The sequence below is a fragment of the Emiliania huxleyi genome (genome assembly GCF_000372725.1).
Source record: "Emiliania huxleyi CCMP1516 chromosome Unknown EMIHUscaffold_15, whole genome shotgun sequence".
NCBI classification, from domain to species: domain Eukaryota; phylum Haptophyta; order Isochrysidales; family Noelaerhabdaceae; genus Emiliania; species Emiliania huxleyi.
The window spans coordinates 964,507-979,298 of NW_005201092.1; the positions used below are offsets into that span (position 1 = coordinate 964,507).

General features: G+C 65.7%; 4 protein-coding genes across 4 annotated transcripts in view; 2 read left to right on the forward strand and 2 right to left on the reverse strand.

Annotated features, from left to right (window-relative positions):
- EMIHUDRAFT_420962 (hypothetical protein) overlaps nucleotides 1-1,523 on the forward strand; it is a 2,960-nt gene extending 1,437 nt beyond the window's left edge. Inside the window, exons 2-3 of the mRNA XM_005786718.1 lie at nucleotides 62-84; nucleotides 167-1,523. Of these exons, the coding sequence (XP_005786775.1) occupies nucleotides 62-84; nucleotides 167-1,351 (1,208 nt within the window). The 3' untranslated portion in view covers nucleotides 1,352-1,523. The remainder of the gene's footprint in view (nucleotides 1-61; nucleotides 85-166) is intronic.
- A 429-nt stretch (nucleotides 1,524-1,952) lies between these two features.
- On the reverse strand, nucleotides 1,953-3,677 carry EMIHUDRAFT_202107 (hypothetical protein; the record flags this gene model as incomplete). Its single annotated transcript, XM_005786719.1, has 3 exons — nucleotides 1,953-2,013; nucleotides 2,867-3,493; nucleotides 3,592-3,677. The coding sequence occupies 3 exons, from the start codon at nucleotides 3,675-3,677 to the stop codon at nucleotides 1,953-1,955; spliced, it is 774 nt and encodes a 257-aa protein (XP_005786776.1).
- A 636-nt stretch (nucleotides 3,678-4,313) lies between these two features.
- Nucleotides 4,314-8,071, forward strand: EMIHUDRAFT_98740 (hypothetical protein; the record flags this gene model as incomplete). Its single annotated transcript, XM_005786720.1, has 3 exons — nucleotides 4,314-7,318; nucleotides 7,390-7,544; nucleotides 8,025-8,071. The coding sequence occupies 3 exons, from the start codon at nucleotides 4,314-4,316 to the stop codon at nucleotides 8,069-8,071; spliced, it is 3,207 nt and encodes a 1,068-aa protein (XP_005786777.1).
- Nucleotides 8,072-10,954: 2,883 nt separating this feature from the next.
- The window catches only part of EMIHUDRAFT_449345 (hypothetical protein), a gene marked incomplete at its 5' end in the record, with an annotated part of 4,869 nt that continues 1,031 nt past the window's right edge, over nucleotides 10,955-14,792 (reverse strand). The window contains 8 exons of the mRNA XM_005786721.1: nucleotides 10,955-11,776; nucleotides 12,159-12,567; nucleotides 12,737-12,829; nucleotides 12,898-13,176; nucleotides 13,637-13,792; nucleotides 13,933-13,994; nucleotides 14,060-14,145; nucleotides 14,219-14,286. Of these exons, the coding sequence (XP_005786778.1) occupies nucleotides 11,025-11,776; nucleotides 12,159-12,567; nucleotides 12,737-12,829; nucleotides 12,898-13,176; nucleotides 13,637-13,792; nucleotides 13,933-13,994; nucleotides 14,060-14,145; nucleotides 14,219-14,286 (1,905 nt within the window). The 3' untranslated portion in view covers nucleotides 10,955-11,024. The remainder of the gene's footprint in view (nucleotides 11,777-12,158; nucleotides 12,568-12,736; nucleotides 12,830-12,897; nucleotides 13,177-13,636; nucleotides 13,793-13,932; nucleotides 13,995-14,059; nucleotides 14,146-14,218; nucleotides 14,287-14,792) is intronic.

Below are 14,792 nucleotides of genomic sequence, written 5' to 3' on the forward strand. Positions count from 1 at the left end.
GGGGGGGCCCGCCCCCTTTTCCAGTTTGAAATCAAGGGCGAGACCATGGTCTTTTTCCCAGGGGAGAACTTGTTGATGTCTCTTGTAAAAAAGAAGGAGGGGGCGGAATCCTCTCTCGGTTTGAAAATAAAAAAAGTAGTCGTCCCCGTCCCAGCCAAATTAAAAGACCGGGAGGGGCCCCCCCCAAAGGGGGGGGGGCCGGCCCCCCCCCCCCCCGCTCTCCCCATCCGCGCAGACCTCCATCGAGATCGACTCGCTCTTCGAGGGCATCGACTTCTTCTCCTCCATCACGCGCGCCCGCTTCGAGGAGCTCTGCATGGACCTCTTCCGCTCCACCATGGAGCCCGTCGAAAAGTGCCTCCGCGACTCGAAGATGTCCAAGGGCCAGGTGCACGACGTCGTCCTGGTGGGCGGCTCGACTCGCATCCCCAAGGTCGTCTCGCTCCTCACCGACTTCTTCAACGGCAAGGAGCCGTCCAAGTCGATCAACCCCGACGAGGCGGTCGCGTACGGCGCCGCCGTGCAGGCTGCCATCCTCTCTGGCACTGGCTCGGCAAAGACGGAGGACCTGCTGCTGCTCGACGTGACGCCGCTCTCGCTCGGCCTCGAGACGGCGGGCGAGGTGATGACGGTGCTCATCCCGCGCAACACGACCGTGCCGACGAAGAAGTCGCAGACCTTCTCCACCTACTCGGACAACCAGCCCGCCGTCACCATCCAGGTCTTCGAGGGCGAGCGCTCGCGCACCAAGGACAACAACAAGCTGGGCGAGTTCAACCTGTCGGGCATCCCGCCGATGCCGCGCGGCGTGCCGCAGATCGACGTGACGTTCGACATCGACGCGAACGGCATGCTCAACGTGTCGGCGCTCGAGAAGTCGACCGGCAAGGAGAACAAGATCACCATCACCAACGACAAGTCGCGCCTCTCCAAGGAGGACGTCGAGAAGATGACGGCCGACGCGGAGAAGTACGCAAAGGAGGACGAGGAGTTCAAGGAGAAGGTGGAGGCGAAGAACGGGCTCGAGAACTACTGCTACTCGATGAAGAACACGCTCGAGGACGACAAGGTCAAGGACAAGATCTCGGAGGAGGACAAGAAGAAGGGCCTCGACGCCGTCGAGGAGGCGCTCAAGTGGCTCGAGGGCAACCAGCTCGCCGAGAAGGAGGAGTTCTCGCACAAGCAGAAGGAGGTCGAGGGCATCTGCTCGCCCATCATGCAGGCGATGTACTCGCAGGGCGCGGGCGGCGACATGGGCGGCATGCCCGGCGGCATGCCTGGCGGCATGCCCGGCGGCATGCCCGGCGGCGGCGGCGGCGGCGGCGGCCCGAACATTGAGGAGGTGGACTGAGCGGCGGCGCTGGCGCGGGCGAAATATACTACTACGTGAACCCGGCCGCGGGGCGCAGCGCAGATGCATCTGCACTGCCACTGCGAGAGCTTGTCTGTGAGCACACGCACTTGAGATCGTATCTCGTGTGTGACTGTTGTATTATCAAAAAGCGCCTCTATTATCTGTTTTCAAAACATCAACGCCTCGAGTCTCGAGACCCCAAACCTTGGCCACGACGCACGCGAGCAGGAAAACCACGTCAGAGCGGACAGGCACTCGGTGTGGAACGGGCTAGCTCAATCAAGGTTGCCGCTTAGATTGTCAATGGAGAATGGCCGCGCTCTCGCCCCTTTCCTGTACGCGTGGGTCTCAGAGGACGAATGCGCACCGGATCTTCGAGGTACGAGGACTTCAAAGTCGGCCGCGCCCCACGGCTATCCCGCCGGCTACGTCAGTATCGAGCGTCGCAGCGCGACGCGCTTCAGTTCACCCCTCGACTCCGCGCTGCGAGTCAATCGCGGGAGACGACGCTCGGCCACCGCCACCGTCCACCCTGACGTGACGCACATGCGCCGAGTGTCCCCCCTGAGGGTGTCCTTGTAGTATAGTTGGTTGCGAGTTAAAAAAAGCCCGTTCGGCACCCAGCACCAGTACACATGCCGTTCTGGCGCCCCTCGCGCCTCGGCTGGCCAGGACGACTCACAATGCAAAATCGGAAAGACATCACGAGGGGCCGTATAAACGGTGCCGCAGCGGTCCGGGACACTAACAATGAGTTGCTGCCACTCGCCCGGCCTCCTCCCCCTCGGGGTCGCCCGGAAAGTGGGCTTGCGCACCGGCGCCCCCCCCAGCACGCCGACCCGAGGTGTACCCTCCGGCCACCTGGGAGGGGAGCGGAGTCCGATTTGGCCCATTGGCTTCATCATGATGGATACGGAGGTGGCCAGCCCTTGGTTGTGCACACCTGCGGCGCGAAGAGGAGGTGATCTCGGCGGACGACGGCCATGCCGAGAGCGGGCGCAGCGTGGAAGAGGGTGCGCAGCGCGTCGCGGCCGCGCGCTTGGGAGCCGGGGGGATGGCCGGAAGGGGCGGGACGCCTGCATGTCCTCGAAGCTCCCAGCCGCATACGCAAGCCGAGCCGCGAACGGCGGGGAGGGAGTTTTGGAGGGTCAGCCAAGGACGCGCATGGCGAGTGACAATTTTACGCAACCTCCCCCCTCCCTGGTTTCAATTCGTGGGTCGCGAGGTGACATCCGCTCGCGATGCCGGCACCAACTTGATAAACCCCCCCACCGCCTTTTTTTGCTGCTGGTGGTGCTGCTGCTGGTGCAGATGCTGCTGCTGGTGCGGCTCGGCTCTCCGACTCGACTCGCCGCGGGCGTCGCGGGCATCTGACGCGGCGGGCGGCGTCGCGGGCGGCAGCGATCGCGGCTCGACGGTGGAGGCGGAGGGTGGTGGCTGTGGTGGACCTTTGAGTTTATTTCGTGTGAGGGGCGGCCGCAACTCTGCTGCCGTCGCTCCGCCGGCTCTAACCGAGTATCGGGCGTTGAGGGCGGCGGCGCAAAGTGGGTCTGGTGCGCCACACGGCCACCACCCTTGCCGCCGCCCTTGCCGCCGCCCTTGCCACCCTTTGCCGCCTTGCCTCCGCCGCGGGCGGCGGTGGGAGCGGCCTGCTGGGCTAGCATATTGTCCTTGCTGGGGACGGGCACGTGGAACGCCACGTCATGTTCGAACGGCCTCCGGGATTCAAACAAAAAATAGCCAAGGCCCATCACGATGGGAGGAAGTGCGCGCGTCGGCCCGAGCGTAGGCGCGGGCGTCGTGGCCGGCTCCCGTGCGGCCGTCGCTGTTGTCGTCGGCAGAGTCGCCGGCGGCGGGTCTAGCTCGGGGGCGGGAGAGGAGCGGGCGGTGCTCGAGGCATCACTCTCGAGGTGCAGCCGCAGGAAAGGCGGCGGAGCGAGGGAGATAGAGGAAACGCGCAGCGGTTCGGCGCGAAGGATGGTGAGCGACGTCTCGGGGCCGTGGCTGATGTGCGCCTCTGCCACGCTCTTTGCTCCGAGCGGCTCGTCGTCGACGGCGATGATGACATCGCCCGGCTGTAGCAGCCCGGTCCGCTCCGAAGCCCCGCCGCGGCTGATGTCGCGCACCACATTGGACGGGCTGAGGTCGAGTCCGAGCCCAGCAGAGTCACGCACCGAATCCACTCGCAGCAAGTCGATCCGTGCGCGCGGTCGCAAGATGGGGTGATCGGGCGGGACTTGCGGAGGGTCATGCCCACCACGTGGTCGCTGCGCATCACCTCAAAGTCGTAGACCGCCTGGCTGGACGCGAGAACCTGCGACATCGAGTAGGTAGCGACCCCAGGTTAAGAGCTACAATACGAGTAGGCTTCCCGAGATACGCTGCTTCTGCAGCCCCAGCCAATTCTTGGTGGTCCAAGGAAGGCACGTGTCAAGAACTCACTCACTCACCCACACACAAGGGCCATTCTTTACGTGAAGGAAAAAGAAGAAAAAGAAATACTTCTCGGAGCCGGGCGTGTCTTCTTCCGCCGAACAACCCTTGAGTACTACCTTGGGCCTCAAGCAGCGCTCCTACAGAGGCGCGCTCCGCCCCGAAGCAAAGCCGCACATCCTAGCAAGCCGCGCCGACCAGCCGTAGCAGCTCGCTGCCGCGAGTACTCGGAACGTGTGCAGCACAGCACCAGCGCGTGCGTCGCTTCGCCAGCGCTCGCGCACCACCCCCTCTGGGCTCGGGCCCGGGCTGCCGTGATCCCATCGTCGTGAAACATGAAGAGTGAGCCGTCGCTCTATCCAGACTCGGAGCTCGCCCAGCAGCACTCGTCTGCATGACTTTGCAAAACCGCTCGCCACATGCCGGCCCGTCCCGCTCACTACTCCGCTGCCCCGCCCTCTCGCAGGTCCGCCGTCCGATGTCGTCTGAGGCACAGGACGATGAAGTGATTCCGGCAACTACTTCAATGGGGTATCAGAAGCTGACCGAACCCGATATCGAAAACGGCGCCTCTTTGGGACCGGCCGCGAAAGGTGGGTCTATTTCGATCACGAAAGGCTTCCTCGCAACTTTGCTCACGGCAAACACCTGCTGCTCCGCCTTTGCTGGTATGCTCCTCGTCATCATGCTGCAAGTGAACGGTTTCGCACCTCGCACATCTGAGTTTCAGCCGCGGCTCGACCCCCCTTCTCCCCCGCCACCCCTACCAAGAATCAGCAGCTCATGCCAGATCTACCACGCCAGTGCGGCCGTCCTAGAGGGGGTCATGCACACGATGACGGCCGATGGGCTCAAGGAGGTTGAAGCCGAAGAGGAGGAAATCGCAACGGAGGGAGACGGCGCGTCTCTCGGTTTCAGCAACGCCTTCGCTCCCACCTTCTTCGACTTCGAGTGCCTGCTTGCCAACGGTACGGGCGATCCCTGCGACGCGTACGTGGCCGAGGCTTTCGCAGACCAGATGTTCGCACCACTGCGCGTCGACTCGCTTGTGAGGCTCTGGCTCTCCACGATCTTCCTCTACTCGCTGGCTCAGATCGGCGGCATCCCGCGGCCACGATTCATTGACCGCAGGATCGACTGGACTGGGACCGTCTTCTGGCTCTCTTGGATTGTGACACAGCTGTGCCAATTCTTTGTGGTCGGCATTTCCCTGGGTATGCAGATTGTCGCCTTCTTCGGCGTGTACGAGCGCACCGCGCCTTGCATGGTCAGGGTCGACAACTCCACGCTGCTGGACGAGTTCGCGATGGTCACGTTTGCGGCGCAGCCAGCGCTCCTCAGCAAGCTGATCCTTCTCGTCATCTACGGTTACCTGTTGTCGCTCGGCGGGCTCGTCTTCATTGGGCGCAACATGAACGAGGTTGACTTCAAGGAGGAGGCGAGTAAGACCAAGACGAGCCTCGTGCAGCCGATCCCGATTGCGAGCGTGCTCTACTTCATCTCACGGTGGGCGCTGTATGGTATCTGCCTGGGGACAGTCGGCGGGTGGCTTGGTGGTCCGGTCGCCGCGTGGGCGGCCGCGCTGGTTGCGGCAGCTGTGGGCTCGTTCACGGGAGGATTCAGGCGAGGGAATGCCTCGCTGTCTCGCGCAACAATCGCCAAGATCACCCTTGGCGGTCTCCTCGCCCTGCCGATCCTGCCAAATCTTGTTTACCTGCCTCTTGGCGTCCTCTTCTTTGCGTTTGCCAAGCTAAGCTTTGCCGCCGGGAGGCGGTCGCTCGATCTGATTGCTTCGACAGATGAAATGAACTGGACTCGCTGCAAGCGGGTCGAGGCCCTGACCAAGACCGCGGCGGCTGCTACCAAGCCGGCCATCAGCTGGCTCGCCCCACTCGGAAGCCTCAAGCTGTCCAGCAGCATGTCAATGGTGGTGCAGGGGCTGGCGTACACTGAGACGAGCCTCTCAACGCTGGCAGGCGGAATGGCTTGCGTGCTTGGCTGCCTCGCGCTCTCCCCACTGGTTGCATACGGCACGTGGGCCGCGGACCAAGGACGGCTCGAACCCGATTACGATGTCGAGGACAGCGTGGTGGAGGCGGTGCAGGCACGGCTATGGATGCTGTGGCTCCTGGTTGCCATGCCCGTGGTGCTGTTTGCTGTGGACCGTTTGCGGGGCAAGCTCCTCGTCGAAAGGTGCGATGAAGGCGGGATCTATCTCCCACTCACAAGTGATGCACGCCGCAACGTGCTCCTCACCATCTACGTCATCCCCTTCCTCCTCGCGCTCGGCATTGCCATCCTCTTCACCTCGCAGAACGACTCGTACATCGAGGGCATCATCTGGCACGCACAGATTTGCTACGCCGACTCCTTTGCGTTCCTCGCCAAGTTGCAGCTCGACGTGTCTGGCCTGCAGCCCTTTCTCGACAGTGTGATGGCGGACATGGTCGCCTTCACGGGCGACCCGTTGGGGGCAACGCAAGAGGTTGTCGCGCGCCTGGCCGAAATCGCAGCGGACCCGCTAGCGCCTGTGAGGGAGGTGGTTGAGGCGGTTGCCAACATGTCGCGCTATCTGGAAATCGACGCGTCCTACTTTGTGGAACACTCGGCGGCGCTCGACATTCTGAACATAGCCCTGGGGCTGCTCAAGTTGCTCGCCACCTACGGACGCAAGGCGTTTGCGCTCTACGATGTGGTACTCGGGCTTTTCAGTGGAGAGAAGGAGGAGGGCGACGAGGAGGACGACGGGGTGGTGCAAGTGCACGAGTGTGTGGCGGATCCAAAGATGGCGCAGGTAGAAGCCGACGTGGAGCTGCTTCTCCAGCAACGAGGCGATTACTCTGACGATAAGTCCTCGTTGAAGTTGACGAAGGCGACTATTGCTGATAGAGTCGGTCCTGGAGATGCGGCGACTATTGCTCTCTGGCTGAAAGCCAACAAGGTGCTGACCAAGCTCGTGCTCCAGAGCAACTACATCGGCGACGAGGGCGCCGCTGCGCTGGCCTCCGCTCTTCGCGTCAACGGGGTGTTGACCAACTTGAATCTCTGCGACAACAACATCCGCGACGAGGGCGCGGCCGCAATCGCCGAGGCGCTGCGCGGCAACGCGGTGCTGAAAAGCCTCGACCTCTACGGCAACAACATCCGCGCCGAGGGCGCCGCCGCGATCGCCGAGGCACTGCGCGGCAACGGGGTGCTGAAAAATCTCGACCTCGGCGTAAACGAGATCGGCGACGAGGGCGCGAAGGCGATCGGCGGCGCTCTCGCAGTCAACGGGGTGCTGACCAACCTGAACCTCTCCGACAACATCATCGGCGACGAGGGCGCCAAGGCGCTGGCATCCGCTCTTCGCGTCAACGCGGTGCTGACCAACCTCGTGCTCACGAGCAACCACATCGGCGAGGAGGGTGCCAAGGCGCTAGCATCCGCCCTTCGCGTCAACGGGGTGTTGAAAGTCCTCTACATCGGCGACAACGAGTTGGGCGACGAGGGCGCGGAAGCGATTCGAGATGCGGTTAGCGGGCGGGAAGGGTTTACGCTCCATCCCGCGGCGAGTGCTCTTTTGAGTGGGTAGATCCCCATGTTTTTCTTTTTTTCAGCAGGGTGCTGACCAACCTCGACCTCTTTCGCAACAACATCGGCGACGAGGGCGCCAAGGCGATCGGCGGCGCTCTCGCGGTCAACGGGGTGCTGACCTCCTTGAACGTGGGCGAGAACAAGATCGGCCCCACCGGCGCGACCGCGATCGGTCTACTAGGTACTAGCACTGGTCGCTGTGCTCTCTCCACGCACACACATCACACACCGCTCACCGGTCTCCAACGAGAACCACCGCGCAGCACATGACGGAAGGGCGACGAACTACACCCACAGTACTGTACTCGACGCCACATACCAAAGCAAGATGCGTGAGGTCGCACATCCCCGCACATGCCTCTAGAGTACACCGACCGGTGCGAAGCCTACACATGCTGCCTCTGCTGCTGGCGGTGGCTTCCCGCCTCGGTGCGCGAGAGGCATCGGCTCAAGCGGCGTCGCGACGGGCGGAGGGCAGAAGTCGAGCAAACGCAGGTCGCAATTCTTCTCCCGCGCGAACCGGTAGTCGCCCTTCTCGTAGCGGGTGCCCCCGCCTCCGCCTCCCCCTCACTCTCCCCCTCCTCCTCTTCCGCCGCCGCCGCCTCCGCCTCTGCATCCTCCGCCTCCCTCCCCCCCTCCCCCCCCCTCCGGCCGCGGCCAGGAAAGAATTTTGCAAAACTCCCAGGCACAACACTGGGCGACTTTTGACGACGTCGGGGACCACAATGTGACGACCAAAACGATCTTGGGGGCCAGGGTGAGACAACAGGTCGGGGTGCCACATGGGGCACACCACAGGCGTATTCTATAGGGGGAAAAGAAACGGGGAAGGAGGGGCCCCGCCACGAGAAGTGCGTTCTGGGGATGCAGAGCGTGCAAAGCGGCAAGGGATGAGGCCACAAAAGAGGCGCGCGAGGCAAGGAGGAGACTCGGAGAACTGAGAGACTGGGACGACTGGAAACAAGAAGACAGTGAGCCACCACAGGCGTCGTTGGCGCACATACTGAGCGGCAGCTGCGCTGGAAATAAGGAAGAGGCGCGTCACTTCATGCGGAAGCTCGACAAACACACGGCGAGGGCGACAGCAATAGTCGAACGGGCGGCGCCGGACTCAAAAGACACCGCCACATTCCTGAGACGCGCGAGGGCAGCCTCCTTAAAGGCAATGGGGTCTGCTAGATTCGGAGCGCTCGCCGAAGGGGAGTACGACAAAATAGCGCCCGTGATTGCCTGCACGCTGCCCGCACTCACGGACCCCATACCCGAAAGAAAGAGAGGGGAGCTCGCGGGAGAGGTGACGAGTGAACTACAGGTAGTAGGGAAGGCAGTGGCATGAAGGCTGCAGCGAGAATCGGCGAGAGACTGCGAAGAGAGATAGGAAGAGGCGGACGCCCAAGGGTGGGCGACGGCTAGCGCATCACACCCCTCTCCTTAAAATCCCTGTGTGGTGGCGGCGTGCCGTCCTCCCATCCCTCCCTTGGGTTGTCCGTTTTCTTTCTTTTACTGGGCACGGGACTGGCGCGCACTGGCACTAACACAGGTACACCAGGAAAAGAAAAACAAACTACCGCCATGAAGGTGTCTCTCAAGGCGCCCCCGGGCTACTGCCTACTCCCACCGAGCTGCCACGGCCGACCGATTGTCCGATTCGCGATTGGCCTTGGCGGTCGCCGCCTCCACCGCCGCCCTAGCAGCCTCCGCCGCCGCCTCGGCGGTCGCCGCCTCCGCGACGGCCTCAGCCAACACCAGCCTCGTCCTCTGCCGCCTCCGCCGCCACCGCCGCCGCACCCACCCTCGGGCTCGGCCCCGCCGTGACGCCGAACCGAATCCTCTCCTCGTTGAGAGTGCCGCGAGAAGCCTGAGCATCCCCTCCTTGTTCATCTGCGCGGCCTCTCACTGCCCCTGCGCCCACGTCTCGACCTTCTTGGGCAGCAGCTGGTTCGACAGGTCCTCTCCGTGGCCTAGGAAGCCGCGCTCGCCCCAGGTCAAGACGGCGCCGTCGACGGTGCGGGCGAGGCTGTGGTATGCTCCAGCCGACACAGCTACGATACGCTGGCCAGCAAAGGCCTCGACCTTCTTGGGCAGCAGCTGGCTCTGCTGGTCGCCGTGGCCCAACCTGCCAAAGCCTCCATCGCCCCAGCTCCAGAGGGCGCCGTCGGCGGTGATGGCGAGGCTGTGCTGGTAACCAGCCGTCACAGCGACGACGCGCTGGTCAGCAAAGGCCTCGATCTTCTTCGGCAGCAGCTGGTTCTGCAGGTCGCCGTGGCCCAAGACGCCAGCGTGTCCACGGCCCCAGCTCCAGACGGCGCCGTCGGCGGTGAGGGCAAGGCTGTACCCGCCTCCAGCCGAGACAGCGACGATGTGATGCCCATTCAAGGCCTCGACCTTCTTCGGCTGCCACTGCTGCTGCTGGTCGCCGTGGCCCAACCGGCCAAAGCCTCCACCTCCCCAGCTCCAGACGGCACCGTCGGCGGCGAGGGCGAGGCTGTAGAAGCCTCCAGCCGACACACTCACAGCGCGCTCGCCGCCCAGCGGGGAAGGGAGGCGTGTCGGCGTGTTGAGCCGCGCCACCCCCTCGCCGTGACCGAGCAGTCCCGGCGTCCAGCCCTCAGCCGTTCCGCACGACGAGAGCCGCCCCTCGCCGTCGATGAAGAGGCTGTGGTGCCGGCCTGCCGCAGCCCTCGCCGGCGGGTTGGACTCGCGCAGCAGCGCCGAATAGCACAGCCACCGCACGGCGCAGCTCTCGCCCTCGGGCTGCGCCGGCGGCTCGAAGCCGCGCTCTTGCGCCCACAAGCGGATGCCCTCCAGCGCAAGCGAGGCGTGGAAGAGCAGCGAGACGGCCGCGACGCGAGCGATGTCGGCGGGGTCGCAGCGAGAGAGGGCGCGCAGGAGGAGCTCCGTGGGCAGGTCGAGGAGGCGGGCGGGCGGCGGTGCGCTTGGCGAGGGCGCAGCGGAGGACGAGGCGAGGCGGCGCGAGCGGCGGCGCGGCGGGGTGGACATAAACACACACACATGCATGTAAGTTGTATCGCGAGGAAAAGAATTTAAACAAAACAACTCTCTCTCACAGCAGACAGGCTCGACAGAGGAAAAGAATCTTACAACAAAACTCCCTCGCACAACACTGGGCACGGGACTGGCGCGCACTGGCACGAACACAGGTAGCGAGGAAAAGAATTTAAAGGGAGGAAAAGAAAAACAGAAAAATCTTAACACTAGGCACGGGATGGCGCGCACTGGCACTAACACAGGTACACCACGGGAGCCGCCTAAGACTCCTGCGAGGACGGCGAGGCACTTAGCTCCGTGCACTCGACCGCCCTCGCCGCAGGCAAGCTCATTCTACATTCACAATCTGCTCTGCGATGGCCGTGTGAAGAAAAAGAAAAACGCACCGCCGCAGTGTCGTAACCACTAGCTCCGAGTAGAGGGGGCGGGGTGGATATCGCGACACGCGAGGGAAAAGAAAAAGGACAGCCTTTGCCGCGCCGATCTTCTTTCTTTTCCCCGTCGCACGCTCCACAGACCACAGCTGTCATCAGCTCGCATGACCATGAGGCACCACACCGCCGGGAAATGTGCCACCCCAAGTTGCTGTGTGCTTTTGTATGACCTCTCGAGCCGAGACCCGCGCCCTCAGCTATCGACTCAGCTACACTGCCTACTCCCCGTTGCCCCGCTCCTGCGCCCCCTCCAGAGTGTCGCCGACCAGCGCGGCGAACGCCGAACCGGGCCGCCGCCTCAGCTCGAGCGGCGGCCCCGCCTCGAGCACCGCGCCGGCGGAGAGCACCACGACGCGGTCGTAGTCCATCACCGTCGCGAGCCGGTGCGCGATGGTCAGCACCGTCACGCCGCCCAGCACGCGGCGCAGCGTCTGCTGGATCAGCTCGTCCGTCTCCATGTCGACCGACGCGGTCGCCTCGTCGAGGACGAGCACGCGCGAGCCGCGCAGCAGCGCACGCGCCGTGCAGACGAGCTGCCGCTGCCCGGCGGACAGGTTGGCGCCCTTTGGCTCGATCGGCTGCAGCAGGCCGGCGGGGTGCGCGCCGCAAAGCGCCTCGAGCGAGCACTGGGCGAGGCACTCGCGCACGTCTGCGTCGGCGTGCTGCCCAAAGGGGTCCAGGTTGCTGCGGAGCGAGCCGCTGAAGAGAGTCGCCTCCTGCGGGATGATCGCCAGAGCCTGCCGCAGCGCGCGCAGCGGGACGGTCGCGATGTCGACGCCGTCGATCGAGATGGAGCCCTCGGCCAGCTCGACGAGCCGGAAGAGCGCCGCCAGCAGGCTGCTCTTGCCGGCGCCCGTGCGACCGACCAAGCCAACCTTCTCTCCGCCCCCGACGCGGAGCTCGAAGCCGCGCAGCACGAAGGGCGTGCCTGGCCGGTACCGCATGCCGACCGACGAGAAGACGACCTCGCCTACAGGAGGGGCTCCGGGCGAGGCGTGGGGAGGGCCTAGGAAGGGCGTGTGGCTGGCCGGCGAGAGGACGGTCTCGCCCCGCGCGGGCCACAGCGCGGGAGGCGGCTTGCCGGCGGCGGCCCCGCCCGGCAGCCGATCGCGAGGCTCCTCGGGCTCGAGGGCGGCGTACGAGAGCAGCCGCTCGACGTTGACCATCTGCATCTCGAGGGTGGTCGACATGCGCAGCGCCTGACATGTCTCGGAAGTGTCTCGAAAAATGTCTCGGAAGTGTCTCGAGCGTGGTCGACATGCGCAGCGCCCAGTTGAGGAAGTCCGTCAGTGAGACGGCGTACGAGAGGGAGAGCCCCGCCAGCCCCGCCGCCATGGCTGCGCCGCCGCCACCCGACGCGTGCGCCGCCGCGTGCAGCCCGACGGCGAGGGCGGCCACGCCAGCGATGATGGCGTTGCCGATGGCCTCAAGCCGCACCGAGAGCCACCGGTTCGCCGCCGCCGTCGCGAAGCCAACCTTGATGTTTGCGTCGAGCCGCTGCCGCGCCTCGAGCCCGAAGCGGCGGGTCGCGCCAAAGGCGACGATGGAGGTCGCGCCCTGCAGAGCCTCGGAGAAGGCGGCGTAGATGGGCGACTTTGAGACCGAGTCGAGCCGCTGCAGCTCGCGCGACGAGGCGCGGTAGTACCTCGCGACGACGAGGTACGCGACGCCGAGCGGGAGGAGGCCGAAGGAGATCTGCCACGCGTTTGCGACGACGAGGAGGAGAGTGCCGATCAGGTTGAAGACGCAGAGGCCGAGTGCCTACGGGGGGCGTGCCGGGGAGGGTCGGGCTGCAGGGAGTACGCGCCACTCCTCCTCCAGGCCGAACGCGCCTGCGTCGTCATCCGCAGTTGCACGTCCACCACCTGCAGGAAGGCTCCACGAAAGGTCTAGGAGAGGTCGAGGAGTCTTCAGCAGGCACGCCCGCCACCTGCAAGTCGGTCGAGAAACGGTTGAGGATGCGGCCGAGCGGCGTCGTGTCGAAGAAAGACATGGGCGACGCGAGGACGGCCGAGAGGACATCCTCGTGCGTCCGGCGGCCGGCTCGCACGCACGCGAGGGCAACGACGACCACGCGCACCTATGGGCAACCACGTCCCGCTGCGAGCCATCACCAGTCATGACACCCGCAGCCGCGACCGCGCGCGCCCAAATGACGGCCGCCGCGGCGAGCGAGGCCGCGGCGTAGACGGCGACGTACAGCCAAGGGTCGGAGCCCTGGTGCAGCGTGTCGGCCGCCCACTGCGTGAGCCAAAACGAGGCGCCCAGGTTGAGCGCCTGCGAGAGAGTGTACGCGAGCAACAGCGCGAGCAGCGCGCCGCCGCCGAGCGCCTTCCCGTACGTGACCCACACGGACCTCTTCACGAGCCCCTTGTCTCGCTCCTCGCTCGTCATCAGCCTCCCGCCCTGGCCGCCGCCGCCGCCGCCGCCGCCGCCGCCGCCGCCGCCGCCGCCGCCCGCCGCCTTGGCGCCTCCGGCGGTGGCGCCGCCTTGGCCGCCTCCTCCCTTCGCATCTCCCCCGCGGGGCGTCGGCGGCGGCGCCGCCGCGGCTCGCGCCGTCTCCATCTCCGCCAGCGCCACCGACGAGGAGGAGGAGCGGGGCAGCGCGCCGAGCAGCTCCCGCGGGGGGGCATAGCCGCGGCAGGCGCCTCTCGGCCCGAGGAGGAGGAGCCTACCAAAGAACAGGGGGGGCGCGCGATGAGCGAAGGCGGAGAGAAAGAGGCGCGGCTCGGCCCCGAGAGAGGAGGAGGGCGCTTGTCGAAGTCGGAGAGGTGGCAGGTGTGGTGCGTCACGAGGACCACCTGTCGGGACGCGGCGGGGGAGGTGTCACCGACCGTCGCGGGGACGGCGCAAGTGGTAGCGTGTCGAGAGGACGCGCCGTCGCCCCCCGCTCGCGCAGCAGGCCGTGCAGGCAGCGGGCGACGAGATGTTGCGCCACGTGCGCGTCGACGGCGGAGAGGACGTCGTCGAGGAGGTAGAGATCCGCCTGCGCGGGCCGCAGGAAGGGAAGGGCTCGAGGAAGGGTCGAGGAAGGGGTCGGAGGAAGGGTCGAGGAAGGGTCGAGGAAGGGTCAGGGAAGGGTCAAGAAAGGGCTCAAGGACGGCTCGGAGTTGGCAAGAGGCGCGCCGTCTGGTAGCAGGCACGCGCGAGGGCGATGCGCGCGCGCTGCCCGCCGGACAGGTTGATGCCTGACATGTCTCGGAAGTGTCTCGGACGTGTCTCGGAAGTGTCTGCCCGCCCGACAGGCCGGTGCCCCGCTCTCCGATCTCAGTCGCGTCGCCGGAGGGGAGGGCGGCGAGGTCGGGCTCGAGGCAGCACGCGGCGAGGGTGGCGTCGTACCTGCCAGCCAAGCAGAAGGGCCGTGGAGGAGCGAAGAGAAGGCCGTCAGCGCGCCGAGGGGGCGGGGTCGTACCGCTGCCGCTCAAAGGGCGCGCCGAAAGTGACGTTGTCGCGGAGGGTCGCGTTCTGTATCCACGGCTCCTGCGCGCGGCACACCACCTCGCGTGATCTCGCGTGATCTCGCGTGATCTCGGGTGATCTCTCGGCTCATCCACGACTCCTGCGCGCAGTAGGCGACCGAACCGCGCACGGCGACGCGGCCGGTCGCGCGGGGCGCCTCTGCGATCAGCCCCGAGAGAAGCGTCGACTTGCCGCAGCCGACCTAGCCCGGTGCGTGCCACCCGTCAGTGCGGCCGGGGCGCAGCCGAGAAGAGAGTCTACGCAGCACCGGCCCCGCGACGCCGACGAGCTCTCCGCGGCCGACCGAGAGGGAGAGGGGCTGCACCTGGAGGGAGGAGGGGGGGGGGGGTGAGGAGGGGGGAAGGGGGGGGGGAGGGTTGAGGAGAGGCTCGGGGAGGGGTCCAGAGATGCTCCAGGGAAGAGCAGGGGAAGAGTAGGGGGGGCAAGGCTCAGCGGGGGAGCACGGGAGGAGCAGGCGAGCGTATGTGTGTGTGTATGTGTGTGTGTGTGTGGGAGTGGGTGGGTGG